We start from the raw sequence: 27,689 nt of genomic DNA on the forward strand, positions 1-27,689 counted from the left end.
TGTTTTACCAAGCGTTGCTTTAAACGCCAGCTGTACTATGTATGTTTTGTAACAAGACATGATTATTTCATGTTGAGTCGTTGTCAGTGTAATCTTTATGTGTGTTTTTGTATTATTCTAGTTTTAAAATTTAATAAAGACGATATTTTCATAATCTTAATGGGTATTTTTTGTTACGTTGGTTGGCACTGCGACAAGATGCCAAGAGTGCGATACGTCAACTGCACACAATTCCGGTAAATTAGCATTTTTATCTCTGAAAAAATGATTTGGTCCGAGTATTTGGGCGTTTTCCTTTACTGTTTGAGTCAAGTGAGTGCGGAATGGAACACAAAAGACTTCATGAAGCGAGAGCACAGCCTAATCAAGCCGTATTACGGTACGTCCAAAGTGAGGTTACGTCCGTCCTTATCCCGAATTTTCAGGCTCTGGCATCGAGATTCCGTTCTGGCACTTCACCGGGAGCACGATAGTGACCCCGAACTACATACGCCTCACCTCGGACCTCCAGAGCAAGGTCGGGGCGATCTGGAACTCCGTGGTAGGTTAGCGACGTCCCCAACCTTCACCCTTTAACCCCGTCTATTCTTAGCCGGTTAACGTGCGCAACTGGGAGCTGCAAGTCCACTTCAAAGTGCACGGGAAGGGCAAGGACCTCTTCGGGGACGGGTTCGCGATCTGGTATGCCAAAGACAGGATGAAGGAGGGCCCGGTGTTTGGCAATAACGACTTTTTCCACGGACTTGCCATCATTTTAGACACTTATAGCAACCACAATGGACCACACAACGTAAGTATCGCGCGAACAAGCGATCAAATGGTCATTCTGGCCTTAACAGCACCAACACCCGTATATTTCGGCCATGGTCAACAATGGCACCCTCCACTATGACCATGACAGGGACGGGACACATACCCAGCTCGCAGGCTGCGAAGCCAAGTTCAGAAACTTGGACTACGACACGCACATAGCGATCAGATACGAGAAAGATGTACTCACAGGTACAGCCCCGCCCACGTAACCACGCCCATTTATCATCTCTATTTCAGTTTCCACCGATATTGAAAATAAGGCGGCCTGGAAGGAATGCTTCCAAGTCAAGGGGGTGCGCCTCCCGACTGGTTATTACTTAGGTGTTTCTGCCACAACCGGGGACTTGTCCGATAATCACGATATTATGTCTGTTAGATTATTTGAGCTGGATATGCCTGATGATGTATTTTTTCCCGTAAATGTTGTTGTTTGTCTAACTGGTGTTTTGTAGCCTCAGGCCGATGAGGACAGGTCGAATATTGTTCCCTCGGCTACGTTTTTCGAGCCGCCGCGCGACCACGTGGAGGACCCCAAGCCCTCGTCGCTCTCCGGTTTCAAAGTCTTTATTTTGATGTTGGTGGGGAGCATAGCCGTGGTGGCGTGCGTCGTTTTGGGGATTATGTTCTATCAGAAGCATCACGAGAACAAGAGGAAGAGGTTTTATTAATCTCGTTTGAAGGGTTATTGTATTACTGTAATTATTTGACTGATTTTTTTCACGGTAGGTAATTGGGTGCCGAAATAATAGTCGATATTTATTAAATTGTGTTGGTGTAAATATGTCATTTTTCGAAATGAGAGTGTACAAAACCATTCAGATGTTTATATTTTTTGTTTATATTCTTACAACAGTTTACAACATTAATTTAAGAAAACGTACGTATTCAAACACATAATGAACTTAACTGTAACGAAAAAAATGACTACAATGACTGACTAAAACGAGAAATGTGCCAGGAATCTGGCACATGCTTTCCAACTATTTCAGGTTTTTACATTTGGTTCCGATTTGTTCAAAATTTTATACCTATAAAACTATATATAAAAGAAAATGTGATTTATAAACAAAAATTTAAATAAATCTTTTTTAAGTATTTGTGACTAGTACATTTATGTTTGTTTTTAAGGGCTCGCGATATAAGTACATTTACCGGTCAATATTACAACATATAATTTTTATTACAGCTTGTTACACTCAGCCACAGCTTCTTTAACAATGAGGTCCTCAGTTCCTTATCTTTTTTGTTTCCAGGGTCAGTAACTTCAGGGTGAGCCTTCAAGCTAAGGAATTAGAGCTTTTGGCAAATAAATCGGAATTTTTTATAGGAAACTTAATTCTCTACAACTTTCTTCTTAACATTTTTCGTACATCTGTAACCGTATTCGCAGCGACAAAGAGGTCAAAGTTTGAAATTTTTTTAAATATAGTTTACGATAAAATTTTTGCATTATGTTTATGTCTGACTATTGAGAATTTAATGCTCTGTATGCCTGTATTTTTTGTATTGGTATATAATATTACCTGTATTGGTAACTAAAAAACTTTTACTAGATTTTTTTCGCTATTCGTTATTACTTAGCAAATGCTATCATTCCTTTTAAGATTGATTTATTATTAGTGAAGGTAACGGACTTCATTGGCCAAAGAAGCTGTGCCCCAAGCCGTCCGCAATAAAATAAACTTACAAGGATAAGTGACACAGCCATACATTTAATGACAAACACCGGTGAATACCCTTAATGAATGGATGTCTTTTAGCGGTTGGCCAAATACGTATTTTGGCAAGTTTTGGCATAATCAAACTTAACTAATTGATTCCGTGTGGTTGGGGCGTGCTCCAGTACAGACGTGTGGCGCTATAACGTTTAAACGGCAGTTTCTCTAAAGATTTTGACGGGATTATCGATACTCTGGATGTAAATGTATCTCGTGCATGGATCCACTTTGTCCTGAACTTTGGTCACTTTAGTGTCCGTAATTTTTAAACTATTCGTCGCACTTAAGGTCAGGCCTGTTTCAGAAACAACATCGTTAACAAATAATCAACAATTGAGCAATCAAAAAACATCTAAAACCAAAAAAAATTAAAATCAAAGCGTGCACTTCCAAACACAAGCACTAAACAACAACAGCCACGAGCAATGCCATCACACCACACTACAACAATTCATTCGATTCCGCCTGCGATCCTTAAACTTCGTTGCCTTTTCCGGCCGTATCTCCTCGAAAATGTCCGACTTCCGCCCCTCGCTGCTGCACTTGCTCCCCGTCTCTTCCTCGTACTCGTACCAGTCCTCGTCCGAGGAGCTGTGGTGGCTCTGAAACCGGTGTATCGAGCTCGCGCTCGTCGTCGAGATCAGCCGCATGCGCCTCATTCGGGGCACCTCAGACATGGCCCTGTTCCTGAAAAAAGTCCCGTTGGAGGCGCGCATCTCGACGTTCGCCGACTCCGATCGTGTCATCGGAAACTTACGCTCCAGGCTCAAGATATACTCGAGTCGTCGCTTTAGCTGAGCGGCCGACACCGGCTCCGCTTCGTCTTTGTCTTTCTCTTCGGGCATCGGCGAACGCGATTCGGCACTTTCCGGCGTGTACGGTTCGTGCAAGAGCATGTCGCGTGTGATTGGTTCGTGCAGCAGTTGCGAGTCGATTGCTACGTTCGGGTAGCTCTTTCGGCTATAATCGCACATGTCTACTATGTTTATCGTTACGGAAGCGAATGTTTGGCAACACTGGCAAGTAGCAGGCAAGCATTCGTAAGGGGCGTGCTCGCAACACTTAACTGTACCTGAGTTCGATTTCAGCTCCACACGGAGATAGACCGGCTGCAAGGACAACGCATGTGTTAGCTGACGAGTTCAGAACACGGCGGTGCGATTTTGAGCGCTGCCAGTATTACGTTCTAACGATGGCAGAATGTGGTGCTGGCAAATAAGACTACTTGGGACCATTTTAAAGGACTTGCCCCCAAAACATCAATATTTAACTTTTTTAGTTGAAATTTTTAATAAACTTTTATGAAAAATAATACCGGTTCTTTTATTTGTCTTTAACTCATTTCCAGGAACAGATATTGGAGGAAATCAAAGTTTCGGCTCCAAGACCGTAAACACCCTGTATATTTAACAATCCTAAAATTTTTTTTTTGGTAAAGTCTTTATTGTTTACCTAATTCGAACATAATCTTTATTTATGATGATGTACACGTATCATTGTATTTTATGCTTCGGAAGATTTGTTTCTTCTAGATGGTTTTATTTTGTGGCAGCAAATTGTGTGTAATATTTTGTAGTACATTTTTTTATTTAAAGATCTCCACATTTATAAGAATTTGTAAATTTTAAAATACGTTCATTCTTTCTTGGAATTGATTTCGATGGGTTTTATGTAGTTTTATAAGGTCATTAAACAAATTAAACAATTCAAAAAAACTTTGTGTAAACAAATTAAACAATTCAAAAAAACTTTGTGAAGACCTTGTGCTTTCGTTTATAAATTATGGACTCATTATTTACTACTCTTGCTTATCGTCGATTGCTTTTGATTTGAGAAACCACGATTATGTATCAAAAAAAAATTAAAAATCAATTTAATTCATCTAGACTGCTGACTGTTGTTGATAATAAGTGCTAAATAATTTTTTTGTTCATTTTTTTACCTTTCATATTAAATAATTCTTTCTTATTTCTTGTCTCTTGAAAGACTGGCAATGATTTTTCTTGTTAGTTCGTTCTTAAGTAATTTTTAAGTTCTTTTTCATTTTTATATTTTATTATTTAATTTTTCTATTATTTTCTATTAATTTTTCTTTTAGGTTAAGTAGAATAGCTTCAAACTAGACATTGCCTATCGATCTTTTCCATTATTGTTTAATTTTATTCAATAAAAGCCCTTTATTATTATATTTTTATCGCGGAAAGGGGTGACCGTTTGTAAGATTTTTGAAAAGGTTCACAAATAGAAAAAAACATGTGCAAGATGGATAAAAAAATAAAAACAGATAAAAAATAATTTTTTAAAGTTTGAAGGTATTCCGCCCTTTTTACATTTAATTTTTTTTATTTGTAGATATTTTTTGCAGTGCAGCCATTTTTCTAATTGTGAAGCTGTGCTTTTAGAAATTAAAACAGGAATTTTAACTTAAATTTTCGTGTAAGTTTCATTTCAACATTTTACAGGATTCAGAAGATATGAATATTAAATATTATTTTTAAAATCAATAAAGAACAAATGTTAACAGATTTTTAAAATATTCATTTTTGTAAAAAAAGGAAAAAAGTTGAACTGTTTATTTTTTAAAACTTATGTAATAGCTTAACTATAATTTTATTTAAACATTTCAATAATTTCTTGCATTCGAATCCGAATTTTTGATTATCTAATTATATCTAAATTATCTAAGTGTCTAGGTCCCTTTCAACTCGAGGTCCCACTGTAGTTTTTTTTTGTTATAACAGTTTTATTTTAATCGAACAAAATTCTGTTATACAATTTAAAACTTTGTTTTGTTTGTTTAGTACCTTGTTACATCACTTTATCCAGTTGCCTTTGAAATAGTCCCACAGATGCAGTAATTCTGCATTATATTGTAAAAAAAATATATTTCAAGAGGGAGTGCAGACACCAGTGTTCTTACCAGCGTTCTAACTAATTTCCACTAACTACCGAAAAAAACTAAACAAACAAAAGGCAGAAGAAATACCTTATTCGTTTACCAATATGTGTAAATCCAGAAAAACTGGCTGCACAAATCACAGAAAAAAATCATACATGAACCTAAACCGCCCCAATCAAGCACGTACCTTATGGTCACCCATGCACGTATCCAAGCCCATAAGTCCGTACTCAACCTTCTCATCCTCGTCAACCAATTGCTTCGCCGTGTGACTTAACAAAACACGATCGCACCAGGCCGGACACCTCGTCTGCATGTAACTCCGAGCGTGCGACACATTCTCCTCAAATGGGTAGGACGGCGGGAAGGTGATGGGATACTCGGTGAGGTACTTCTCAAACGCCTCCAACTCCTTATCGAACGTTTTCAACTGAAACACGCCCGGCTTAGCCACGCCCCGAGCCCCGCCCACAACTTACCCAAGTGGGAGACGGCGTGAGGAAAACCTTCTGGTGGTCCAAATGGTTGAACTCCTTTTTGCCAACGGTTAGGACCAGCTGACTGTCCTCGTTGGCGAACTGGAGCTTCGTGTAATCATTGTTCTTGTTGTTTTGGAGTCTTGTGGTTGTTAGCCCTTCTGTCAATTTCTAAAAATAGCGCCGATTAAGTAGTTAAGTTAAGTAAAGTTGGGTCGTTACTTTAATAACGCCCTCCGTGTCCGTCCTGAAGTTAAAATCGCCGAAAACGAAGTACGGGGCTTTGCCGTAACGATCGTTATGGAATCTCTGAAGGGTGTGTTCAAGGGCGCGGCGCCGGTTTTTGCAGTAGACGGAAGGGTAGCTCTCCATGGCGATGAAGTTGGAGGCGTCGTGGAACAAGTGGATGTTGACTAGGTCCAGAACGGTCCCGTTGAGGGACCAACGCGTGCGGAGGAACCCTTTTCGGGACCATTTGCACTGAAAACTTTGATTAGGGTCGGTTAGGTTTGAAGGGTGCCAACCTCGGGGAAGAAGTCCTGGGGGAACTTGGCCTTTTCTTTGGTGGCGATGGCCTCGATATTGCCCGAGTGGACCAGTTTATCGCTGACTGGAACGAATTTCACGTCGTTAAAGTCCCAAATGAGGACGTTCTCAACGGATTCGTGAATGAAATAGAGATTACCCAAAGCCTGAAACTGGCAATGTTAGACAGAGTCAGGGCGGTTTTCGGGGTATTAACAGTGAAATTTTCCGCAGAGCTGTAATCCTCATCTAGAAATATCCGGATCTTGTCAAAAAGCCTCAGCTCGTTGCTGGACATGAGCAACTTCACGAAGTGCTCGACGTGCTTCATGCTGTTCTCGTAGTTTTTCCCGCCGACTTCCTGGCAGTGGAGCGCGATAAATTTCGGGTCGAGCTTGGTGACAGTGGAGAGAAACTCCTCCGTCCAGATCTTGAGCATTTCAGAGGGCTGTAAAAGCGGAGCTTAGTCAAAAATCGACTGGGGCCCGAAACTCACGTCTTCAAATATCGAGCCTACGTTTGCCGTCACCAGAAGCGCCGGGATCGACGGCGAACCCATTTTTTCGATTCAAAAAGCCTTTGTGGTTTCTCGGGAAGTTCCGTTTACGTATTAAACAACCTGACGTACGTGCATTGTGGAGAATGACGCGATTTTTCGAGGCTTGTACGCATTTTATAACACAACGGAAGTCGACACAATTCTATTTTTGTGACCAGAATTTCTAGTGATTCTTCTTGTCAAATTGATGTTTTGTTGAGCACCAGGGTGGTGAAACCTAAATGCACCAAACCAAGTATAGGCGCCAAATTCAAAATCGATTGTAGTTCGGCTTGCCATCGCAGATGTCGCACACACGTATAGTCAATTTTAGCGAAGCTACCTATAATATCGGCAGAAATTAACAGTGGACCTGTGACAGTTGCCATTGTGCCAATCGCCATTTTGTGCTTGGTTTGTTTGGTGTTCGCCTTCGGCTTTGTTTTATGTGAAATTAGTACTGTTTTGTGGTTTTTTTCGTGTGTGTGCTTTTTTGAACTTTTTTATTGTGGGAATATAAATAATTTGATGGATCAATGATTAGTTTATAGTTATCGTATCGTGTATATTGGACTAGTGATAATAAATTTTTATTACAAGTTTATTGTCTTTATTTGTTCTCATATTTTATTTTTCGTATTCTTTGTAAATATTCAGCAACAATAGTTGTCTAACATCAGAAAGTGTTATTAGCAACTATTGTTGTGAATATTTACAAACAATACGAAAAATGCAATCACTTTAAAAGAAAAGTAACTACGGGCAATTCAAATCGCCCGCGATAACACTTAGTACGCGCTGGCCACAATAGATGTGCTAGTGACATTTTCGCTCTATCGGGACAAGTATAGATGCGTTTCTGTAAAACCTGTTATTCTGTGGTTGAGCACCGAAAATGCGCAAGCGCCCCAACCAGACTCCGAGTTATTGATTTGTTTTCATTTCAAATTACAAAATATGGATGAGATTAAGCCAATTTGCCTCCCATTCCGGACAAATTTGGAAATTGGTCCAGCCAGACGTCACGATGACATCTTAAGGTTAGTTACCGACCGAGCGCACAAGTCCGGAACGCACCAAATTTAAACACAAATCGGTTCGGTATTAATTGTTGTAAATTTCTCTATCAAAAAATTGGAAAAACTCATCGTTTTGCGAACTGGAACAATTCCAAAACACCTCCACCACTTGGCTTTTGACAGCTATCAGCTGACGTTTGACATTTTTTGGTTAGGTGTACCGCTGGCCGGCTCGTTTTATTTATTTTTTATTTTAGTGTTAGTTTAGTTATTGTTTGTGTAATCTGTTCTTTATAATTTACCCAATGTTGCCGGAACAGAAAGACTTAATTTACAAACACTTCCCTCAACTTGTGCAACAATGCGATTTAGAACAGATTGTGGAAATTATGATCAAGAAGGGCAATCTCAATCAGGACTTTTTGGATAAACTACCGCTGGTTCGTCAATTAATTTCACGTATTACGTATTAAGTCACGTGAAAATTTGCAGGAGTCAGACAAGGCCCACAATAACCGCCAAATTTTGTTCAAATTATTAGGTCTGGAAGAGGTGAACACTTTTTCAGGCCTTGTCGACGGTTTAAGGAAGACGGGATGCGCCCGCTTGGCCAATATTTTGGAGAACAAATTAGAGACAATCATTGAGAGTAGGTGGCAATTTTAGTGTGACCTTGAATAATTGGAAAAAATTTAAGGTAACATTTTGCATCCCCTGGACGTAAACATCGATGTAAAATTTTCGACGCAGTTTTACGACACTGAAAGGTACAACCGGACTGGTTTTTACTCAACTAGGTCTAAAAATCGCGGTTACGTCCTCATAATCAACAACATAAATTTTGCCCAAAGCTATGACGAAAGGCACGGGGCGGAGGCCGACGAACGCAACCTGCGCCAATTATTCGAAAAAATGGGGCTGACCGTGTTTTGCTACAGGGACCTGAACGCTTACGACATGTATTTTAAGACACGAGAGTTCTCCGAGAAACTGCCTGTTACTCAACCCGACATTGGTATCGTCATTATAATGAGCCACGGCTTAGTCATCAACAACGAAACCATGATAGTGAGCAGCGACAACAAATACCTGGCTGAAGAAAGCTTCAAAAAAATTTTCAACAACGAAAACTGCGCCCTTTTCAGGAGGAAGCCCAAGATTTTTATTTACCACATTTGCAGAAACGTTCTCAGGGAATCAGTGACTAAACAGACCTTCACCGATGCCATTTTGGGCAATTCGCTCAGGACGTACAGCGACATGCTCATCTGCCACCCTTCAGTAAAGGGTAATAGTGTCTCGAAACTAACTGGTGATAATAAAATTGTTGTAGGTTTTTCCGCTTATAGAAACAGTATTAAAGGCTCGTGGTACATTCAGTTATTATGTAAAGTTTTTATGGAACACGCCCATGACATGGATATTGAATCTTTGCTCAGGAAAGTTGATGAGGAGTTAGAAGTTGTCTCTTCCATGCCTTGGGTAACAGAGAATCCAAATGAGGGGACTCAACAAACGTCCACTTTTCAAAACATTGCGTTCAAAAAATGCTATCTTCATCCAGGGTTGTACGAAGAGGACGGAAAAATGATGAAATTTCCGCAAAATCAGTGACGCTTATTGAGGTGCTAACATAGCCTGTAAGGTGCAATAATAAATAACATTCCTATTTTTTATTCGTGCAATGTGTAATAAGGTTACGCAATAAAGCAAATGTTTAATATTCGTTTTTTTCTCATGGTCTTTATCATTATCGTTATCACGTTGAAAAATTAACCTAATAGTACGGAGACGACAGACTATTTATTTTTTTATTATCGAATGACGGGAGAATAATAATAATAATGAAATTTAAAAATAGCGGGCAACGCTAGTTCATTTGGCTAGTTCTCTGGTGCTTTCTGCTCTTGCGTTGGCACTTCGTTTTACGAAGGTTATGTTGTTGTTTTGTGTCCATTGTTGTCACAATTTTAATATGTGCTTCTTAAAACTGCTTTATTCAGGAGAATATCCTTTAGTCCCGTTCGTATAATCGTGTTAATTAATAAACAAGCAAAATGCTGCCAGAACATGAAAGTCTGATCTACAAACATTTCCCCGACTTGGTGAGGGATTGTGATTTGGAACGAATCATGCGAAGTCTTTCTTTCAAAGACCCGATAATTTCCAAAATGATGGATAATGTTAAAATAGTCAGTACTCGGGTCCCCCTACAGGTAACAAACTAATACTCCTTGTTATTAGGAAGAGGACCGCCGTCACAACAATCGCTGCATTCTTTTCCAACTTGTCAAAACCAACTCTAGCACAGTTTTCCTGAAGTTAGTTGAGACCTTACGCACACTCAATTACCACGAATTGGCCGATAAGCTTGAAGATAAGCCTCCAAGTTTGTATATTTTGCCCAATCTGACCACAGCTAACTCCAATTGTAGCGCAACGTTACAAACACACGACTGTCTGCAATAAACCGCCCGAGAGCCACTTGGAGAAGCTGAAAATCGATGTAAAATACGCAACGAAATTCTGTGATACTGACGATTTTTGTTACAAAACGAGGTCGAGAAACCGCGGCCAAGTTTTGATAATTAATAATATGGTTTTCGAAACTGAGAGACACATAACGCGCCGAGGGGCCGAAGTCGATGAGCGCAACTTGAAGGAGTTGTTCGAAAAAATGGGGTTTTACGTCGACTTGTACCGAAATTTGAGTCGAGACGTTTGTTTTCCTATACCTAGTTGGTTGCCTTTGATTGTGTTGCTTTTAGGAGATTAAAACAGTGGTTAAGAAATTCTCGGAGAAGGAGTACAAGGAGGCCCCCGACATGGCCTTTGTGATAATTATGAGCCACGGCGAGAAAATCGAGAACAAGACTGTGATTATCGGAAGCGACGGTCAGGCGGTGGAGGAAGAGTGGATAATTATGCAGTTTAATAACCAGTCCTGTTCGCTGTTCCGCAACAAGCCGAAGATCCTAATCTTCAATATCTGCAGGGGCGATTTAGTCGATAATTTAGTCCACTTTGCTCAACAGACCCAAAGCGATTCAGCGTGTACCAAAAACCCGGAAGTCGGCGATGACGAGCGATATTACAGCGATCTGATGATTTGCCACCCTTCGGTTGAGGGTTTTCAGGCGCACAGAGACGTTGTGAGGGGCTGCTGGTACATTGAGCTGATTTGTACCACTTTTATGGAGAACTCGTGTGAGGTGGATGTGGAAACGATGATGAAAATGGTCGAGAGGGGGCTGAAAAAACGCATTTCGGAGAAGATGACGCGGCAAACGTCCACCTTTTTGAACATCGCCTTCAAAACGTGTTACCTCAATCCGGGGATTTATGAAGATGACGGGCACATTGCCCTCTTTGAGCAGTCGCAGGCGGTTTGACGTGATCGAAACTAATTATGCAATATTATACAATGATTTTATTAAAATAAATAAAATATTTTGTACGAAGAGAAGATTATCCGCCCCACCTTTATCATATAAAAAAACAAAAAAATTGGAAATCGTGCGTGTAGCGCATATTGGTGTATTAAGGGTTACATAACGTTTAAATATAACTTCCAGAAAATCTTAAGTATCCACATTTTTTTATGTTTAAACTATAGGCTGATAATCCGTCTAAACCCCATATTAGTGTGAAGTGGTGAGTTTCAGAAATGAAATTTGCCTGGAATTATGTAGATGGCAATAATTCGAAAATTTTCAAGTTTTTTAAATTTTAAATGAAAAGCAGTTTTGTTAGACAGTTTTCATCAGAATAATTTCCTTCACCCATATTTAGCAGTTTTCTAAAAACATATTTTCAAACGGTCCTTTCTTTATAGCTTTAAACAAAATTATTAATACCTACATCTGTGTACATACCTACTGATAAATTTTTATTTATTTATTTCATTAACTACCCACTTTTAGTTGCATGCGTAACTATTTTATTTTTTATTGAAACGTTTCTCGTTTCACTTGTATTGTACAAAGAGGCACAGTTAAATGTCCAAAAGACTATTCAAAGTATTAGCATCTACAAAAATAACTTCCGTGATCTGACTTAAGCTTTTTGAAATAAGATTAATAAGCCATGTTGCATATTGAAACTTTATGATCAGTTATGATGGAGAAATATTGGAAAAATATAAAAATCCGACGTTATGATGTTATGATATATTCTGAACTGGCTACAACATCTTTCATTTTTATTTTGTACCCCAAACCCTAATGTACATTTATCATCAAGTTGAAATTTGCAAAAATATGTTAAAAACATCATCATATGGGTATTCCCTTGATTGGTGTCTTATCAACCAAGAGATATTTGAAGATAATAATTCAATGATAGTATGTATTGTGAAATAATATTTTCAGCATTTACGGCCATTTGCTTTATCATATCACAAAGATGAGATAAGAATAGGTATTACTTAGTAGGCTGGATGTGACTCAAACTCAAACAGCGCACTGAGCAGGCTTAAGTCAGAATTTAGAACAGAGTTTGATTTTATCAGTGTTCGTGTAAATACTAACCTTTTTGTGTAAATCTATTAAGAATAACAATTTTTTAATACGAATTTGTTGGTATTTATGTATAATTTATTGTTATCTTATCTAAAAATAAGCTATCGTCACAAAGAAGGAAAACTGTACAGATACGAAAATGTGGTCGAAAAAGAACAATGAAAAAGACGAAAAAACGGTTGGGAGGTAAGATTTGAAACAATTTATTTGTAGAAAATGCCGAATCTTTTATTTCTGTAATTAGGACAACCCAAACTCAAGTTACTCGTACTAGTCAAACTGTGACAATTAGGTATGTTTCATTTGCGTTTTATTTTACATTTTTGAGTTGTCTCTTCTCCAGGACAATTGCGCAACACTCTCAGACCATTTCTGTTCGTAACAACAATGGTAGTATTCAGTCAAGTACTAGTTTGTTACCCCTGAATTTAAGTAAGTCTTATTATGACTGTAATTTCTGGGTGTTTCTATTTTGCTTTTTATTTTAGACAGCTCCAGCCACTTGCCTCTTCCAAACGCTCGAGCGAGGTCGTCATCAACTTCTTACGCTGTTGATGCTAAACCTATAAATGTAAATTACCGAAGTCCTTATCAGGCCTACAGTAGCAACAATTACCTTCCATCAACACTCGGAGCCAGTAACTTCAACCGAAATTCTCCCGTTTATAGCAGTTATCAACCCCCAAGGCCCCAAACGGCCTTGCCCCCGGTTTTGCCAGGCACTGTCCAACCCAAACCGGAAACCGCCTCCAAAGATAAAAAGTTGGTGGTAAAAAAGACAGGGAAATTCTACGACGGTGCGTGTGCAATCCCAACCTACGCAACGCACTCAAAACACCGGGGCGAAGTCCTGATTATCAACAACATAATGTTCAAGGAGAAAGGCTACCGGCACGGGGCAAAAGCCGACCACGAAAATCTCAAAAGCGTTTTCAAACAAATGGGGTTCAAAGTCACCTTCGAGCGCGACTTGCGAGCCTCCTCCATGGCGTCGGCCATCAAGAGCTTCAGCCAGAAATCCTCGCTGAAGACCGCAGACATTGCAGTCGTGGTCATCATGAGCCACGGCACCCGGAGCGAGACCATCATGGACACGGAGGTGTTCGGCTTGGACGATAAGTCCCTCCTTGTGGAAGATATCCTAAGCCACTTCAATGAAGACAACTGCAAAAGCATGAAAGGCAAACCAAAAATATTCATTTTCCAGTGCTGTCGGGGCGACAACGAGCAGTTTCTGCAAAGCGACGCCATTCGCACAACGCAAAAAGCGTCAGTTCTTGCCGACGCACTTATCGCATATTCAACTCTGCCAGGTGCGTTTAGTCCGCGGTCCGGCACGGTTGATTATTTGCTGTTTTAGGGTTTGTGTCGCATCGGGACCCCCAGTCGGGCACGTGGTACATCAGCACTTTGTGCGAGGTGTTCTGCCAACATGCACACGAGTACCATGTGGAGGATTTGTTGAAAATGGTCGATGTCAAGTTGACGACTTTTGCAAGCGGGCGGGTGAGACAGACCACGCACTATGAGAGCAGGGGGTTCAAGCGGTGCTACTTGCATCCAGTGTAAAGTTTTCTAGTATTTTATTCAAAAAGCGCATTTAGGAGTTGGGTTGATGCAAATGCTGTAGCGCTATGATTAACGTATTGGTATTCGCGACATATTTTAACTAAAAATCCTACGGCGGTATTATCGTTTTTGAATAAAAAGATCTCATGTATCAACCCATCTCCCTAATATTTTTTTAAATTTTATTTCGTTAGTATTAAGTACCTGGAAATACAGAGTTCTTGGTTAATGAAGAAGTTTACTTCAGCTGGTTGCTTCCACAAAAAAAATCTGAGAGCTTAGTTGGTCAACTGACATCAACTTTTTCTAGCTCTAGTATGACCGTAACAGTGTTGAATTGATTCCTAAGCTTAAAAATCTCCGTATGTGACGCCATCTCTTCAGTAATACACGAACCAATCAGTAGGTTTATTTCGCAAAACCCCTAATTTTTTATACTTCCTCCATCAGGAAGTGATCATAAATTAAAGTAATTTAATTAGTGACGTAATTTGTATAATTGCATATTTTTTTAATTATTGTTTTTAAACAGACCTTTAAACCCAAGAGACAGAACGAAGCACTATTTCAACAATTTTGTTAAATAAAATCCACCCCATTAAAAATTGTGTCTTTAAACTTATGGAAAACACTTAGAATGAAATGACAGATTTAATTTATATTTTTTTATATTACTTTACGTTTAATATTAATTTGTAGACTTGTAAAGAAAAAACGATTGATGGACTTACCTCATTATTGCACTGAATAAAATAATGTTCACAAATTTTCGGTGTTATAACAAAGTTGTTTAATAACATTTTAATAATTCCTTCTTCTTTAATAAAAAATGCTAATGTCGTCAAATTTCAGTAGACGCTTAAAAATGGCCAATAAAATGTTAAAAAAACATATTCTTTCTGATCGTTTTATGTGTTTAGGAGAATCAGTCATAAGACTGTTCGTGTTACCGTAATCGCCAGATTAAGTGGCTCATCTCGTTCATCCTTCATTGATCAAGAAGGCTGTGCAGGAGGATAATATAATAATAATTGGAGGCTGTGTCCAACCGTATTTAAATAATAAAACGTTTTGTATTGTGTTTTTTATTTTTTAAATAAGCACTTCAATTACAACAGAAACAATAAATAACTATGTACAGTCAAAGAAACGACAAGGTGGTGGAATACCGAGCCACGTGACCTGAAAGGGCTGCAAGCGCCCTAAACGACAAGGAAGATGCGTTTTGTACAGCAAATACCAACTAAATCACAAGTTCGGGGCCAACTGCGCCGTTCAAGAAACGAAATCGAGTGCTTGGCATTATTTGGTTTCAAAAAGGAATAACTTTACGCTTATTATCACACTGAATTTGGTCCGACCTAAAATTTACGTGTCGAAAGACATGAATCGCCCTTCAGTAGTAATATTTTGTTCGAATTCTCTCAAGAGAGCCTCGGCTTTGCTCAACTCAACCGTCTCGAAGAGCTTCTCCGACTCGTCAAACATGTACCGACTGCCGTCCATGTTAAATTTCAGTCCTAGAACTATATTGAGCGCTGACGTGTCGTAGCTATGGCACCCGGAATATCGATATTGGGGCTTTTTGTCGAAGCGACACCCGGCCGACTGCGCCCCAATCGGAACGATGCAGTCCTGGGTCAGCGCGCACTTGACCCAGGGCAGCATGATTTCGTTGTGCACCGACTCCGTGTTGACGATCAAAAGCACGTCCGCGTTCACCATCTGCAAGAAAAGGAAATTCTCGGCGTCGGTGTGGAAGTACTGGAACATCTTCTTGTGCGTCAGACTCGAAACTGGGTTCTTTAGCGACATGGGCCACGTGACGATGCCCTGGGACTTCGCCCGCTTCTCAAACAGGTCCATGATGACGTCGTGGGTCAAGTGCCGCGAAAAGCGGTACCCGCACTCCAGGAACAACACGGCGCCGGTGCGCTGGAGGGCGTCCTGCAACACGCGATTTTTTAACTATTTCAGAAACTTGAAGCTAAACTAACTCTAGCTTTAATGCTTTCACCGTTTCTTTAATGCTAGAACTGTAGAAACTTTACTTTTCTTTGTATGTAGGTAGGTAAAAAAATTGTTCAAGTTGTTTTATTCGGATTATTTGCACAATATTTGACTACAGTACCACAAATTTCGGCTCAGAAATAGACAATTAACCAGTAAAAAGGACCAAAAGTCGTTTTAGTTCTTTTCTTTAAATTCTTCAATTTTTTCAAGACAATTTTTCGTCAAATAACGGTATTGCAAATATTGTTCTTGAGCACCTACCTGGATGACAAGGGGCCTGTAGGCCCGTATGCTCTCCTCGTCCACGTGCGAGGGAAAATTGGCCAAACTGAACGTCAAGGCCTGACATCGGCTGTTGTTGCAATAATTTAAGAGCTGCAGTATTGTTAGTTTAGTGGAGAAAATTTTGAAAGAAAATAAAATTACCGTTTTTAGGCCATAATTTCCTAAACCAAGGTTATAAACTAGAATTGTATTGTTTGGCAGAACCCTTCCTACGTTATTAATAAGTCCCACAGCTTGGCTTTCCTGCCCTTCCATAACATACGTGACAATGACTGGCAGTGAAGTGTTCCTCCAGATGTCATGTGGATACAGTCGGGGGCTGTCTGTGAACCCCAACAAAGTCAGATATTTCTCGTCGGCGGCAAGCGTCTTCGAGTCAACATCTCGGAACGTGTCCTGAAACCACAACCACAATATTACGTTTTCCCAATGGCAAAAGGCGCACCTTGAAATTGCGGATTTGTTGGTGGGTTGTAGAAACGATGTTCTGTATCGTCTCAGGCTTATGCTGTCTGAATATAATCAAAAACAAACTGACTATGATTATTCCGAACAGAAACCTGATGAAATTCTTATTCTTCATTGGGGCACGGCACGATTTCCATCAAGTCTCAAGCTTGCATTCACATGATAAAAACGCACTTTGGGGGCCAAATGGGTCAAAAAAACGCCTGCTAACTCGCACACAAGCCGCGAATTTCCATAATTTATACAAATTTTTGATAAAATCACTTGAAGAGGTTAGTCATTTGACAGTTGATAAGGCGTGAAGTGAGTCACTAACCACCCATCACGCGCCCTTTATTTAATAACTTGCAATTAAAACCAATTCGAATTAATCACAACTCCTCCAATTAAATTAATTACGCCCCCACTAATTTTACCACAATTCCCCGGACTAATTAATTCCACGCAGCCAACTTCATACCAGTTGAATTATCCCTAACCCCAAAATGTCACAAATAAACAATTAGTTTGAGCCCAAAATGAGTTACAACTCGGCTGACGAACAAAGCGAGGATGGCGAGCTGCGCCAGAGCCCCGAGACCTCGCGCCAGAAGGACGACACGATGGATTTCAGGTCAGTCGCCACCTTCAAGGGGGCTGCCTCACCCAATTGTTACAGTTTGTCCGAGGAGGACGGCGAAAACATCGACTCGCTCGACATCAAGCCCCCACAGGCCCGCGTGGCCTCGCAAAGCTCGCGGAACAAACGGCGCGAGGGCCACGAGAGCCGTTCCCACCACAAGCGCTCCGAGCGTCACCGCGAAGAGCGACACTCCCACCGCGAGAAACACCACCGGGACAAGCAATCCCGGTCGAATAAAGAGCGCGAACACTACCAGCGGGAGAAGGAGCGCTACTACCGGGAACAAATCACTTACAGCGAACTGCAATACTACCGGGAACGCAAGGAGGACCCGCCGAGGTCCAGGCATTCAGATGCGAGGAAATACGAGGAGAAGAAGGTTAAGGAGGGGCGCGGGGGCGAAAAACACCGGAGGTATGAGGAGGAGAAGAGGGATAGGGCTGATAAAACACTGCAGGATTTAAGGGAGCGTTTGTTGAGCAAAAGGACCACCAAAGGGGATGAGCTGGAGAAGGGGGAGCGTGACAAGGAGCGGAAGTACCGGGAGGTGGAGACGCTGGATAGTGCGCTACAAGGGGAGGCTGGTATGTACGTCAAGGAAATTATTAATATAAGTACAGGGGAAGAGCACAAGAGACACAAGAGGGAGGAGAAGGAGCTGACGGAGGAGGAAAGGGCGCAGCAGGAGTTGAGGAAAGAGAAATTATTGGAAGCTGAGCGCGAAATGGCCAGGATGAAGGAACAATCACGGATGGAACGTGAGAGACGCCACGCCAAGCGGAAGCAACAAGACGATGACGATTTTTACAACAAGAGACTAAGAGTGGAGGAGACGAACGTGGTCACGGTTTCAGACAATTCGGACGAAGAGTTGGAAGTTCAGTACGAAGAGACTGATAATAAGAGCGATCACAGTGAGGAAAGTGCCAGGAGTAGCACCAATTCTAGACACTCACGATCTGATCATTCGTCCGATTCACGGGAGCGAAGTGTTTCGTCCGAACGTAAATCGCGAAGTCGGAGTGTGAGCAGTGAACGCTCAGCGTCAGTCTCGCCAAAGAACGGACGCGAAGCGTCTGAAGAAAAAGAAGTTGTCGAGGAAAAAGAGAAGAAGGAGGAGAGCAAGCCGAAGATTGATGAAGACCTACCACCGTATTACCCGGCCGTGCAGGGCTGCCGGTCCGTGGAGGAGTTCCAGTGCTTGAACCGAATCGAAGAAGGCACTTACGGGGTGGTTTACCGGGCCAAAGACAAACGAACTGAAGACATAGTCGCTCTAAAAAGACTGAAAATGGAGAAGGAGAAAGAAGGGTTCCCGATCACCTCCCTACGCGAGATCAACACACTTTTGAAAGGCCAGCACCCGAACATCGTCACCGTGCGCGAAATCGTAGTCGGGAGCAACATGGACAAGATCTTCATCGTGATGGATTACGTCGAGCACGATTTGAAATCCTTAATGGAAACAATGCGGCACAAGAAGCAAAATTTCATGCCGGGCGAGGTCAAGTGTCTCCTCAAACAACTACTCCTTGCGGTGGCACACCTCCACGACAACTGGATCTTGCACCGGGACTTGAAAACCTCGAACCTTTTGCTCTCCCACAAAGGCATCCTCAAAGTCGGTGACTTCGGCTTGGCGCGCGAGTACGGCTCCCCCCTGAAGGCCTACACCCCGATCGTGGTGACCTTGTGGTACCGGGCCCCCGAGCTGCTCCTCTGCACGAAGGAGTACTCGACCCCCATCGACATGTGGTCGGTGGGGTGCATTTTCGCCGAACTGCTTCTAATGAACGCGCTGTTCCCCGGAAAATCGGAAGTCGATCAGTTGAACCGCATCTTCCGGGACTTGGGGACGCCGAGCGAGAAGATCTGGCCGGGGTTTAATAAACTACCCGCCGTGCAAAAAATGAAGTTTAGCGAGTATCCCGTCTCGAATTTACGCGCAAAGTTCAACATGTTGACGGATTTGGGGCTGAATTTGCTGACCAAGTTTTTGACGTTTGATCCGGCGCAGAGAGTCACAGCGGAGGAGGCGTTGCAACATACGTATTTCAACGAAGCCCCGCTGCCCATTGATCCCGCGATGTTCCCGACCTGGCCGGCGAAGAGCGAGTTGGGGCAGAAGAGGGCCCTGGCTGCAAGCCCCAAACCGCCGAGTGGGGGCGGGGAGTATAAGAAATTGGTCAGTTGGGGGGTTCATACTGTGGTTTTTGCTAATTTTTTGTTACAGGGGGGCGATGGTGACGACGACGGTTATGGCTTCCGGATAGGCATGGGTGTGGAAAATAGGCGAATGGGGGGCGGGTTCAGTCTCAAGTTTTAATCCTTTATTATAATGTAAATTATAAAAAAAGTAGAAATTCGTATTATTTATTAACCCCAAAATGTATAAACTTAGTGAATTAATTTTCTCGCGCCGCCATGTTGGCAAGGTCTGACGTTTAGTGTAATTATTGGTGCAAAAGTGTGGCTTTTTGTAACGTTTTGTGTGTTTTCTCGTTGTTTGAAGAATGTTTAGTTAATAATGTCGGGCGGTTCGATTAATAAAGAAAATTTCGAAGGCACCTCCGGCGATCAATCGCCCACAAATGAGGATTCAAGTTTGAGGTTAGTTGGATAGTTTTGGGGCTCGTTTGACTGTCTCTTCTAGACTGATGATGGCGACGGCCGAAAGGCTGGCCGAGAGTACAAAACGACGGCATCGGGACGATAACCGCGAGCACTTCAGGCACGAGAGGGCGGAGGGCTACCGGGAGAAGAGACACTCGCATAGGGACAGGCACCACAGGTAGGGGCTCATTTGTGTTACAAAACGTTACATTTTGTGAATCAGAGAGCGGCGCCACCGCTCAATAGAGCGGGACAGATCTCGCCACCACCGAAAAAAATCACACAGAAATGAGAGAGATACAAAAGGTAACTTACTAGGATCAAAATACTCTGATTCATGTAAGTATGATGTACAGAAATCAAAAGATTTTAGAAATTCAAATCATGACTCAGAGAATAGGAAAAATGAAACTGAAAATACAGTAGAAGAATCTAAAACATTTAGCGAGATTTTAGAAGACGATTTCAAAGATTTAGAATCGGAATCGCCGCCTTCGGAGAAAAGGCTCAAACTGGAGGAAGACAGTGATGAAAGTACTGAAAGTAAGCTCAGCGAGGAAATAATAGAGAGACCGGACGAGCCTGATGAGAAACCCGAGTATGACGAAACGCTGCCTCCCTATTACCCTGCCATTGAGGGCTGCCGGTCACTGGACGAGTTCCAGTGTTTGAACCGTATCGCTGAGGGCACCTACGGCGTGGTGTACAGGTTTCGGGACAAAAGAACTGACGACATAGTCGCCCTCAAAAAACTCAAAATGGAGAAGGAGAAAGAAGGCTTTCCGATTACGTCGCTGCGCGAAATCAACACCCTCCTCAAGGGCCAGCACCCAAATATCGTAACAGTCCGAGAAATCGTGGTCGGGAGCAATATGGATAAGATTTTTATCGTGATGGATTACGTCGAGCACGATCTCAAATCGCTGATCGAGATGATGAGGCGCAAAGATCAGCATTTTACGCCCGGAGAAGTCAAATGTCTCCTCAAACAGTTGCTAGCGGCAGTGGCACATCTCCACGATAATTGGATCTTGCACCGCGATTTGAAAACATCAAATCTGCTTCTATCACATAATGGTATTTTGAAAGTCGGCGATTTTGGTTTAGCGAGAGAGTATGGATCACCGCTGCGGCCTTACACTCCGATAGTGGTAACTCTGTGGTACAGGGCGCCGGAGTTGTTGCTCGGGGTCAAAGAGTACTCGACGCCGATTGATATGTGGTCAGTGGGGTGTATTTTTGCCGAGTTTTTACTAATGAACGCGATTTTTCCCGGGAAATCTGAGGCCGAGCAGATCAACAGGATTTTTAAGGTTTGTGATTTACTCCTAACGTAAAATTTTGGGTACAAAAAATCGAACTGGTAATTGGATTAATTTTCAGTGTTTGGGGACGCCGACTGAGAAGATCTGGCCCGGCTTTAACAAGTTGCCGGTGGCCCAAAAAATGAAATTTACGAACCACACGGTGTCGAATTTGCGTAAAAGGTTCCAAATGTTGAACGATTTGGGTCTGAGCTTCATGTTGAACTTTTTGACCTTCGACCCCCACCAAAGAATCACAGCCGAGGAGGCTTTAAAACACCCGTATTTTAGTGAATTCCCGCCTCCGATTGACCCTTCGAATTTTCCTAAATGGCCGGCGAAGAGCGAACTGGGTCAGAAGCGGGCGGCTGAGGCCAGTCCGAAGCCGCCATCTGGGGGCGGCGAGTATAAAAAACTAGTACGTGTGAGCTGTTTTTGCCAATTGGTGGCCTGTTAATGTTTTGTTTCAGGGTGACGAAGACGGGTTTAGGATAGGCCTCGAGACTGACAATAGCAGGATAGGAGCCGGGTTTAGTTTAAAGTTTTAAGAGTAATTTTTTAATGTTCGCTATAAATAAACTTCAGGTATTTTGAAGCTGACTTTTATTTTTTGCCCCTTTTTGCCCCGGATTTGGGATCGCAGCGCAATTTAATGAAAAGTAAACACTCGGTATATTTATAATGCCCTTAAACTGCCGGACGCTGATCTAGATTTAAATATTTGCTTTCCTGTAGGTAGTCGGAGATTACCTTTTTTGCAATTCGATTTAAGTTCGAGGTCATGTATTGACACAGTGTTCGTAAAATTTCTTGATGGATTGCATAAAGTCGATTTTTTTTCTTCCGACGTTGACTATATTTTATTAGGTCGGGCAAGGACAAGACGTGTGCTGCAACGCGATGTGATATTTGGCTCAGGGGCAATTTTTTCGGGCGGGAATGTAACCGGGTCGTAAAACTTGGTATTTTTCTAGGTTCGTGAACGCGATCACAGAGACGACACGACAAGCTAAGTGACCAATTTGCTCGTCTCTACCTTATTCCATCGAATAAGTCTATTCGGAATCGAGAGACTGACGACAAAGTGCAAGTTATCAGCAGTTGCACAAATAAGGTGGAAAACACAAAGTTGATTCAAATTCGAAACCTTGATAACAATTGTATTTTATTGTGATAAAAAATAAATAATAAAGTGACTAAATTACGTCGAAAATGTCGTTTTTGTCTGTGTTGGGGTCTAACGTCACAACTCTCAATCTATTTATCCGGAAAAAAGTTGGGCTGAATTATAGTTATTGTGATTTTTCGGCAAATTTTCTAAAAAAAATATTACGTGATCTGCTACTGAACTAACTTTGTACATTGTGGTTTGAAACGTGAATTCTTTGGACTTTGAACGAAGAAAATTGTTTTAAGTTCAGCAAATAACTTTGATTTTTCTCCACATTTGTTACATTTTATTTACAAATTAACAAACTAAGTTTAAAATGGATTTTTGTCTTTTTCAAGCGTTTACAGATTTATTATTTTTTTTAATAAATTGTTTCTAAAGTGTGAAAAATTTGCTTTTCCTATCCTTCTCTTTTCCTATTTCTTGTTGCATAGCGTTAGTTATTTCCATTTTTATCATGCAATTTTGATTTTAGCGCCTAATATACTATGTGTAATGCCAAAAATAATATGTTATTTTGCGTCTTGGAGTATTTTACAGTGAAAAACGCAGTTATATTTGTTTTTATGTTAAAAACTCTGTTTCTTAATATTGTTGAAAGTGGAATTATTCTGTTTTTGGTGGGTGTTTTAGCACCTGATGTGCATTTTAAAGAATTTTGTCGTCCGAAAATCTACCAACTGCGTCGAAAATAGTGTTATTTTTGCTTAAAACACTTTGTTTAATTATCCTTTTAACAGAAGGTGAAGACTAAACAAAAGCTCAGTGTCCAGAAGTTACAAAATTCTTTCTTTGCTGATTAAACTTTTTTAAACCATGGACGAATAAATAGTTAATTTCTCCGTATAAAATAGACAGCGCGGATAAAAATTCAACTTAAGTGACTTAATTTGAACTAGTTTTTGTTTTTTGAAATTGTGTCTTTTTGGGTCACAAAAAGTCGATGGTTTTGAGTCGAATTTTTAATTGCGGACCTGCTGTGAATCGAAGAGCGTGGCCGGTGCAGCCTTTCGCTGTAAATCGGCACTTAACGGCCCCGCATTATAATTTAAAATTCCCCTTAACGACAATCCTTCCATAAATCCTCCAAGTGCAAAAAAGCTTTTAAGATAATCTATCAATGACAGGGAATATTAGAGCAATTCGCGCAATCAATACACTTTCATCTCGAAAGTCTCCCGAGTATGCATCTAATTAAAAACTGTAGCCCGAACCTTTCCGCGTTATTTGATAGTAATCGATCGGCGAACATCTCAATTATTTATATTCGTCTCGAGAAAGACAATGGGATTATAACCCACGGGTCCCCACTGCAGCTTACCTCTCTATGAATGTTTTATTTCGGCGAAGTGGAATTTAAGCATGTCTTGTGTGAATTTATTATGCACTTATCTTTGAAATCTTTTTTTGGATCTAGTTTGTTCAGGTGAAGATTGCGGCGATAAATAATGTCACGCCGCAGTGCGCAATTTAATTTTATAAACTTGATTCGACGACAGGAAATTGGAACGGAAGCGTCCGTTTTAATACCGGTAATGCCGCCGAAGACCGGCATCAAAAATACAAAAGACGACGACCGGCCGTAAATTAAGACACTTTATTGCCCCTCGTAAAAATTAAGAAATTGCAAACACCTGCAGAGACAGCCGTAACGCCCTGTTTATTACTCGACCTCATAACTATTTTTCCCCCAGGAAGTTGCATCTCGAATGTAATTGCATACATGCGGAAAGGACCACTTCCTGCACTTTCGAACACGTAAACACATAAATTTCCATAAATTCGGAGCAATATTTAAAATTGGACGAGTAGGAAGCACGCCGCTGCCCCCACTCCAGGGCCGGCTTTCGCGGATAAATCACTGGCATTTTTCCTCACTTGTCTCGGCGGAAAAAAGACCTACGTGTCGATGCATCACCTCTGGATGCGTTCCAAGCGGTCAATAATAACCGACATACCTTTATCGGCGAATGAGTTATGTAAAGCTCTTCAGCTATGTTGCAATCGCCATCCTTAAAGCTTTGTGTGCACAAGTGAAGAGCTCAACGCTGACAGAGACGTACTGCTTCCGGGTAGCCGGCTAAAAGGCAGATTTTTTACTCCGGATTCCACCGGAGTAATCCTAAATAACGCCCATTTTTTCCAACAATCCAACGAAAATTGAACATGCAGGCCATAAAAAATTAATTGGTTTGTTAATGATTAAATGTGTCAAAGTGGTTTCGCTGTGAAATCCTCTAATTTACTTTTGTCTACTTTGCGGAAAATATAGGTTACATAAATTTATTAAAATGGTAATTTACGGATGTGTAAAATAACACGAGGGTTCGGGTGTTGCTCATAAATTTTTCTATGACCCATTGTTTCGGTGATATCGACGTTTTCATGATACTTTATCGCTTTTAAATAAAGCTAAAAACTGGAACTGCATTTATCATATTACGATATTGTGACATAAAATCACGAACAAGTATTTCATATTTTTATGGATCCGGTTAGTAAATCCACAACTCGTAAAATTTAACAATTTATTTTGCTTTGGTTTCGATTAATTATTAATGCACCAATAAAATTTGATCGGAAGAACTGAGCACGTTGTTATATTGTACCAATCAAGTGCTAAGAGTCAGGGGCTAATTATGAATTAAAAATTAATACCTTTAAGAGCAAATTTAATTTTAATTCGCCTTTTATGAATTGGCCCAAAATGTGTTACCGTTAAAAGAACATAAAACAAGTAACTTGCTCAAATTTAATGCTCATAAAAATATTTTCTTTGTTTTAATTTATTTTTTAATATCGTTTCAAAGTCTCGTTCGAACTCATTTATTTCTATTTCTTTTTCTTGAAATTTTTTTTACTATTAAGAAGAAAATTTTGCCAAAAAGTGAGTTTTTTTTCTTAAAACAACGTAATTTGCGACGTCATTGTGGATAGTCGACCTGTTTTCCGCTTGAACAACTTCGAAACACGTACAGTTTTTATCTAGTTTCTAATTTGCTGATTTTTTAACAAACTTTTACAAAACAAAAAAGGCACTTTTTTTGTAGATGAATCTACAAAAAAAACAGAATGATACATATTATTGTCTACCTTCATTTGTGATTTTTGATCTATTTTAACGAATTTATAAGAAATAATTTCGCTTTTGGCTGATAAACGTGCTAAACCTGAAAAAACAAAAAAGCAAAAGTATTAGATCAAAATTTTGTCAGAAAATTTCTATAACAATAAACTTCATTATTATTATTATTTTTAACTGTGTTATTAATTATTCTTTTTCTTCTTCTTTTTTCTTCTTCTTTTTCTGCTTCTTCTTCTTCTTCTTCTTATTATTATTATTATTATTATTATTATTATTATTATTATTATTATTATAATGTTTACTCTTATTGAAATCTTTGTACCTTATAAGGACTTTCGAGAAATAAATTAGTTAAACAAGGCGGGTAGAATTTTTTCTAACTTTCCTGGTTTTTAACTTAAAATCAGTTAATTTTCGGCGTAATTTGGTGATTTTTTGACGTGTTTTTGTGAAATTGCTGTTAACAGGTTAAAAAACTTCAATTTCGACTTAATTTAATTAAGATAATAAATTATTTTTTGCTTAAAATTAGGTAAATTTAACGTAAAAGGAGAAAAAGTAATATTTTTGCCCTGTTCTGGGAAATTTATGCGTATTTATAAGTTTTTGGCCGAAACACGTACGTAACAAAATGCTCGACAAAAGTAAAAGTAACGTAATTTTTTATTTTAAAATTTTGCCAGAAAATTGAGTTTTTGCTTCAACATTTGGGCAAAAATAGTAACTTTGAACTCATTAGTCATTAGCTATTTATGGTTATTTTTCAAAAATATTAATTTCTCAATCGTGTATTGAGCTTTTGCTTAAATAGATTAAAGTAACATCATTTTTGTTCTTAACTGAAAATTTTTAGGCGTATTGAAGGAAATATCACAAAACTTGTGTAAGGTACTTTCTGATTTAATTAGGTGATTTTTTTAGCAGTTTTAACAATTATTTGCGCTTTTGTGTCACTGATAAATCACAAAGCATTTTGCGGGCTGATATAATTAACAGGATTTCACTAGGTTTTAATTAAAAATAATTCTATTATCGAACATCAATCATCAAAACTATTTGTCAGTCTTTGTGGCGACCAATTCATTGTTGGTACAAACCAACCAAATTTATATGAATATAGAAATATCGAACGCAAACGGCATTTTCTCTTGTTTTAACGCCTGTAGGTAGTTCCGTGCAAACACAATACGTATACGAGCATAAGCTCCAGTTGCCTTGGGGCGAATTTAGTGAAAAATTGATTTAGCAACTTTTCGAAATCCACATTTGATATTTGGTTAGTTTTTCGCATTGAGAAGATTGTGTGGAAGGCGAACATTTCGCCGCGTCTCGAAATTGAGTGATGTTTTTTTAAACGCGTTCGATATTTCTTCGTTTTGCTGTTCGATTTTGGGTGCCATCAACTTTTTCAATTCTGGGAGAAGATGAGACACTTATGTGCTCATCCCGGGCCAATTCCTGCAAACCTCGGCAATCTGTCGCTTCTAAATATTGCAAGCAAGTCGTTCCACCGTTTCTCATTTGCACATCAATGTAGCTGTTCCTCCGTGTTTATCCGTGGCTCCGTAAAAACTTCGGCCATATCAGCCCTCATAGACGACTAAATAATTCACGCGTAAAATTGAAATAGACATCACCGCTACAAGAACTCAACTCGCAAGGTGTCGACTAGCATTTCCTTCCGCTGTTCTATAAACCGGCGCGATTTTTGCTTCATCCGCAGGGAAATGAACAATTTTCCCAAAACTTTTACTTTAATCTGTTTTCCGGGAAATTATTGTGTCGGGAAATTGGGCACGTAGGCTTGAATCTAGCAATGAAAGGGTTCACCGCGATAAATCACAAACTTTGGAATTCGAAAGTTGCACCAATAATCCATTTTTTTCCAATTTAATTTGAAAATTTCGGACGTCTATTAATTCCGTTTTTGTCAGCGCAAACATCAAATAATCAACGCCATTAATCCCAATTAGGGAGCGGACGGTAGCGTTAAATATGCATGAAGGACAGAATCAATTGTTAAAAATTTTCAGTTAAAACTCTGGCCTAAA

The 27,689-nt window shown here is 40.2% G+C and overlaps 8 protein-coding genes across 15 annotated transcripts; 6 read left to right on the forward strand and 2 right to left on the reverse strand.

Moving 5' to 3' along the window:
• The first annotated feature begins 170 nt into the window (after positions 1–170).
• LOC662240 (uncharacterized protein) lies at positions 171–1,908 on the forward strand. The gene is made up of 6 exons (XM_968352.5): positions 171–379; positions 426–541; positions 593–790; positions 840–1,002; positions 1,051–1,217; positions 1,266–1,908. The coding sequence occupies exons 1-6, from the start codon at positions 265–267 to the stop codon at positions 1,479–1,481; spliced, it is 975 nt and encodes a 324-aa protein (XP_973445.1). The 5' UTR covers positions 171–264; the 3' UTR covers positions 1,482–1,908.
• A 776-nt stretch (positions 1,909–2,684) lies between these two features.
• On the reverse strand, positions 2,685–7,210 carry 5PtaseI (Inositol polyphosphate-5-phosphatase type I). 4 transcript variants are annotated; one of them, XM_015983792.2, is made up of 9 exons: positions 6,928–7,209; positions 6,649–6,879; positions 6,431–6,598; positions 6,129–6,386; positions 5,910–6,077; positions 5,618–5,860; positions 5,518–5,557; positions 3,604–3,640; positions 2,725–2,826 (listed from the first exon to the last, which is right to left on the reverse strand). In XM_015983792.2, the coding sequence occupies exons 1-7, from the start codon at positions 6,988–6,990 to the stop codon at positions 5,519–5,521; spliced, it is 1,170 nt and encodes a 389-aa protein (XP_015839278.1). In that variant the 5' UTR covers positions 6,991–7,209; the 3' UTR covers positions 2,725–2,826; positions 3,604–3,640; position 5,518. The 4 variants fall into 4 exon arrangements, with proteins under 4 accessions (XP_008198047.1, XP_015839280.1, XP_015839278.1 ...); XM_015983794.2 differs by lacking the exon at positions 3,604–3,640 and having other exon boundaries at positions 2,703–2,826; XM_008199826.3 differs by lacking the exons at positions 2,725–2,826; positions 5,518–5,557 and adding an exon at positions 3,055–3,218 and having other exon boundaries at positions 3,289–3,640; positions 6,928–7,210.
• A 641-nt stretch (positions 7,211–7,851) lies between these two features.
• LOC100142149 (caspase Dronc) lies at positions 7,852–9,709 on the forward strand. Of its 2 annotated transcripts, none has more exons than XM_001813222.4 (5): positions 7,852–8,198; positions 8,246–8,428; positions 8,481–8,637; positions 8,686–9,276; positions 9,322–9,709. In XM_001813222.4, exons 2-5 carry the CDS (start codon positions 8,294–8,296, stop codon positions 9,600–9,602), a joined length of 1,164 nt encoding a protein of 387 aa, XP_001813274.1. In that variant the 5' UTR covers positions 7,852–8,198; positions 8,246–8,293; the 3' UTR covers positions 9,603–9,709. The 2 variants fall into 2 exon arrangements, with proteins under 2 accessions (XP_001813274.1, XP_064210715.1); XM_064354645.1 differs by having other exon boundaries at positions 7,852–8,009; positions 8,309–8,428.
• A 240-nt stretch (positions 9,710–9,949) lies between these two features.
• LOC662354 (caspase Nc-like) lies at positions 9,950–11,432 on the forward strand. Its single transcript, NM_001170644.1, has 4 exons — positions 9,950–10,180; positions 10,233–10,377; positions 10,424–10,707; positions 10,757–11,432. The coding sequence occupies exons 1-4, from the start codon at positions 10,046–10,048 to the stop codon at positions 11,378–11,380; spliced, it is 1,188 nt and encodes a 395-aa protein (NP_001164115.1). The 5' UTR covers positions 9,950–10,045; the 3' UTR covers positions 11,381–11,432.
• Positions 11,433–12,379: 947 nt separating this feature from the next.
• LOC103314273 (caspase-7-like) lies at positions 12,380–15,158 on the forward strand. The gene is made up of 5 exons (XM_008199832.3): positions 12,380–12,694; positions 12,753–12,800; positions 12,852–12,940; positions 12,997–13,821; positions 13,869–15,158. The coding sequence occupies exons 1-5, from the start codon at positions 12,648–12,650 to the stop codon at positions 14,075–14,077; spliced, it is 1,218 nt and encodes a 405-aa protein (XP_008198054.1). The 5' UTR covers positions 12,380–12,647; the 3' UTR covers positions 14,078–15,158.
• Positions 15,159–15,445: 287 nt separating this feature from the next.
• Positions 15,446–17,127, reverse strand: LOC100322888 (uncharacterized protein). The gene is made up of 4 exons (NM_001170646.1): positions 16,821–17,127; positions 16,517–16,771; positions 16,352–16,465; positions 15,446–16,024 (listed from the first exon to the last, which is right to left on the reverse strand). Exons 1-4 carry the CDS (start codon positions 16,956–16,958, stop codon positions 15,446–15,448), a joined length of 1,086 nt encoding a protein of 361 aa, NP_001164117.1. The 5' UTR covers positions 16,959–17,127.
• A 187-nt stretch (positions 17,128–17,314) lies between these two features.
• On the forward strand, positions 17,315–19,828 carry LOC662461 (cdk10/11-like protein). 2 transcript variants are annotated; one of them, NM_001170645.1, is made up of 4 exons: positions 17,324–17,456; positions 17,502–17,879; positions 17,931–19,650; positions 19,699–19,791. In NM_001170645.1, the coding sequence occupies exons 1-4, from the start codon at positions 17,362–17,364 to the stop codon at positions 19,789–19,791; spliced, it is 2,286 nt and encodes a 761-aa protein (NP_001164116.1). In that variant the 5' UTR covers positions 17,324–17,361. The 2 variants fall into 2 exon arrangements, with proteins under 2 accessions (XP_008197930.1, NP_001164116.1); XM_008199708.3 differs by having other exon boundaries at positions 17,315–17,456; positions 17,502–19,650; positions 19,699–19,828.
• A 35-nt stretch (positions 19,829–19,863) lies between these two features.
• LOC662494 (cyclin-dependent kinase 11B) lies at positions 19,864–21,977 on the forward strand. 3 transcript variants are annotated; one of them, XM_008199830.3, is made up of 6 exons: positions 19,864–20,075; positions 20,119–20,256; positions 20,302–20,384; positions 20,445–21,391; positions 21,462–21,800; positions 21,853–21,977. In XM_008199830.3, the coding sequence occupies exons 1-6, from the start codon at positions 19,993–19,995 to the stop codon at positions 21,928–21,930; spliced, it is 1,668 nt and encodes a 555-aa protein (XP_008198052.1). In that variant the 5' UTR covers positions 19,864–19,992; the 3' UTR covers positions 21,931–21,977. The 3 variants fall into 3 exon arrangements, with proteins under 3 accessions (XP_008198052.1, XP_008198053.1, XP_973679.2); XM_008199831.3 differs by having other exon boundaries at positions 20,472–21,391; XM_968586.5 differs by having other exon boundaries at positions 20,302–21,391.
• The last annotated feature ends 5,712 nt before the right edge of the window (positions 21,978–27,689 follow it).

This window comes from Tribolium castaneum, chromosome 2, assembly GCF_031307605.1.
Source record: "Tribolium castaneum strain GA2 chromosome 2, icTriCast1.1, whole genome shotgun sequence".
Lineage (NCBI taxonomy): Eukaryota > Metazoa > Arthropoda > Insecta > Coleoptera > Tenebrionidae > Tribolium > Tribolium castaneum.

Coding starts and splice junctions, on each gene's coding strand:
- LOC662240 (XM_968352.5), top strand. CDS start 265: ATGATTTGGTCCGAGTATTTGGGCGTTTTCCTTTACTGTTTGAGTCAA. Junction 380..425: donor CCTAATCAAGCCGTATTACG/GTACGTCCAAAG, acceptor CCGAATTTTCAG/GCTCTGGCATCGAGATTCCG. Junction 1,218..1,265: donor AGCTGGATATGCCTGATGAT/GTATTTTTTCCC, acceptor GGTGTTTTGTAG/CCTCAGGCCGATGAGGACAG.
- 5PtaseI (XM_008199825.3), bottom strand. CDS start 6,990: ATGGGTTCGCCGTCGATCCCGGCGCTTCTGGTGACGGCAAACGTAGGC. Junction 6,387..6,430: donor CCCAGGACTTCTTCCCCGAG/GTTGGCACCCTT, acceptor CAAAGTTTTCAG/TGCAAATGGTCCCGAAAAGG. Junction 3,641..5,617: donor CGTGCATGGGTGACCATAAG/GTACGTGCTTGA, acceptor TTGTCCTTGCAG/CCGGTCTATCTCCGTGTGGA.
- LOC100142149 (XM_001813222.4), top strand. CDS start 8,294: ATGTTGCCGGAACAGAAAGACTTAATTTACAAACACTTCCCTCAACTT. Junction 8,429..8,480: donor TTTTGGATAAACTACCGCTG/GTTCGTCAATTA, acceptor GAAAATTTGCAG/GAGTCAGACAAGGCCCACAA. Junction 9,277..9,321: donor CTGCCACCCTTCAGTAAAGG/GTAATAGTGTCT, acceptor AAATTGTTGTAG/GTTTTTCCGCTTATAGAAAC.
- LOC662354 (NM_001170644.1), top strand. CDS start 10,046: ATGCTGCCAGAACATGAAAGTCTGATCTACAAACATTTCCCCGACTTG. Junction 10,378..10,423: donor GCTTGAAGATAAGCCTCCAA/GTTTGTATATTT, acceptor CTCCAATTGTAG/CGCAACGTTACAAACACACG. Junction 10,708..10,756: donor ACCGAAATTTGAGTCGAGAC/GTTTGTTTTCCT, acceptor TGTTGCTTTTAG/GAGATTAAAACAGTGGTTAA.
- LOC103314273 (XM_008199832.3), top strand. CDS start 12,648: ATGTGGTCGAAAAAGAACAATGAAAAAGACGAAAAAACGGTTGGGAG. Junction 12,695..12,752: donor GACGAAAAAACGGTTGGGAG/GTAAGATTTGAA, acceptor TTCTGTAATTAG/GACAACCCAAACTCAAGTTA. Junction 12,801..12,851: donor AGTCAAACTGTGACAATTAG/GTATGTTTCATT, acceptor TCTCTTCTCCAG/GACAATTGCGCAACACTCTC.
- LOC100322888 (NM_001170646.1), bottom strand. CDS start 16,958: ATGAAGAATAAGAATTTCATCAGGTTTCTGTTCGGAATAATCATAGTC. Junction 16,772..16,820: donor AACAAATCCGCAATTTCAAG/GTGCGCCTTTTG, acceptor TTGTGGTTTCAG/GACACGTTCCGAGATGTTGA. Junction 16,466..16,516: donor GAAATTATGGCCTAAAAACG/GTAATTTTATTT, acceptor ACAATACTGCAG/CTCTTAAATTATTGCAACAA.
- LOC662461 (XM_008199708.3), top strand. CDS start 17,362: ATGAGTTACAACTCGGCTGACGAACAAAGCGAGGATGGCGAGCTGCGC. Junction 17,457..17,501: donor GACGACACGATGGATTTCAG/GTCAGTCGCCAC, acceptor CAATTGTTACAG/TTTGTCCGAGGAGGACGGCG. Junction 19,651..19,698: donor GCGGGGAGTATAAGAAATTG/GTCAGTTGGGGG, acceptor TTTTTGTTACAG/GGGGGCGATGGTGACGACGA.
- LOC662494 (XM_968586.5), top strand. CDS start 19,993: ATGTCGGGCGGTTCGATTAATAAAGAAAATTTCGAAGGCACCTCCGGC. Junction 20,257..20,301: donor CATAGGGACAGGCACCACAG/GTAGGGGCTCAT, acceptor TTTGTGAATCAG/AGAGCGGCGCCACCGCTCAA. Junction 21,392..21,461: donor AGATCAACAGGATTTTTAAG/GTTTGTGATTTA, acceptor ATTAATTTTCAG/TGTTTGGGGACGCCGACTGA.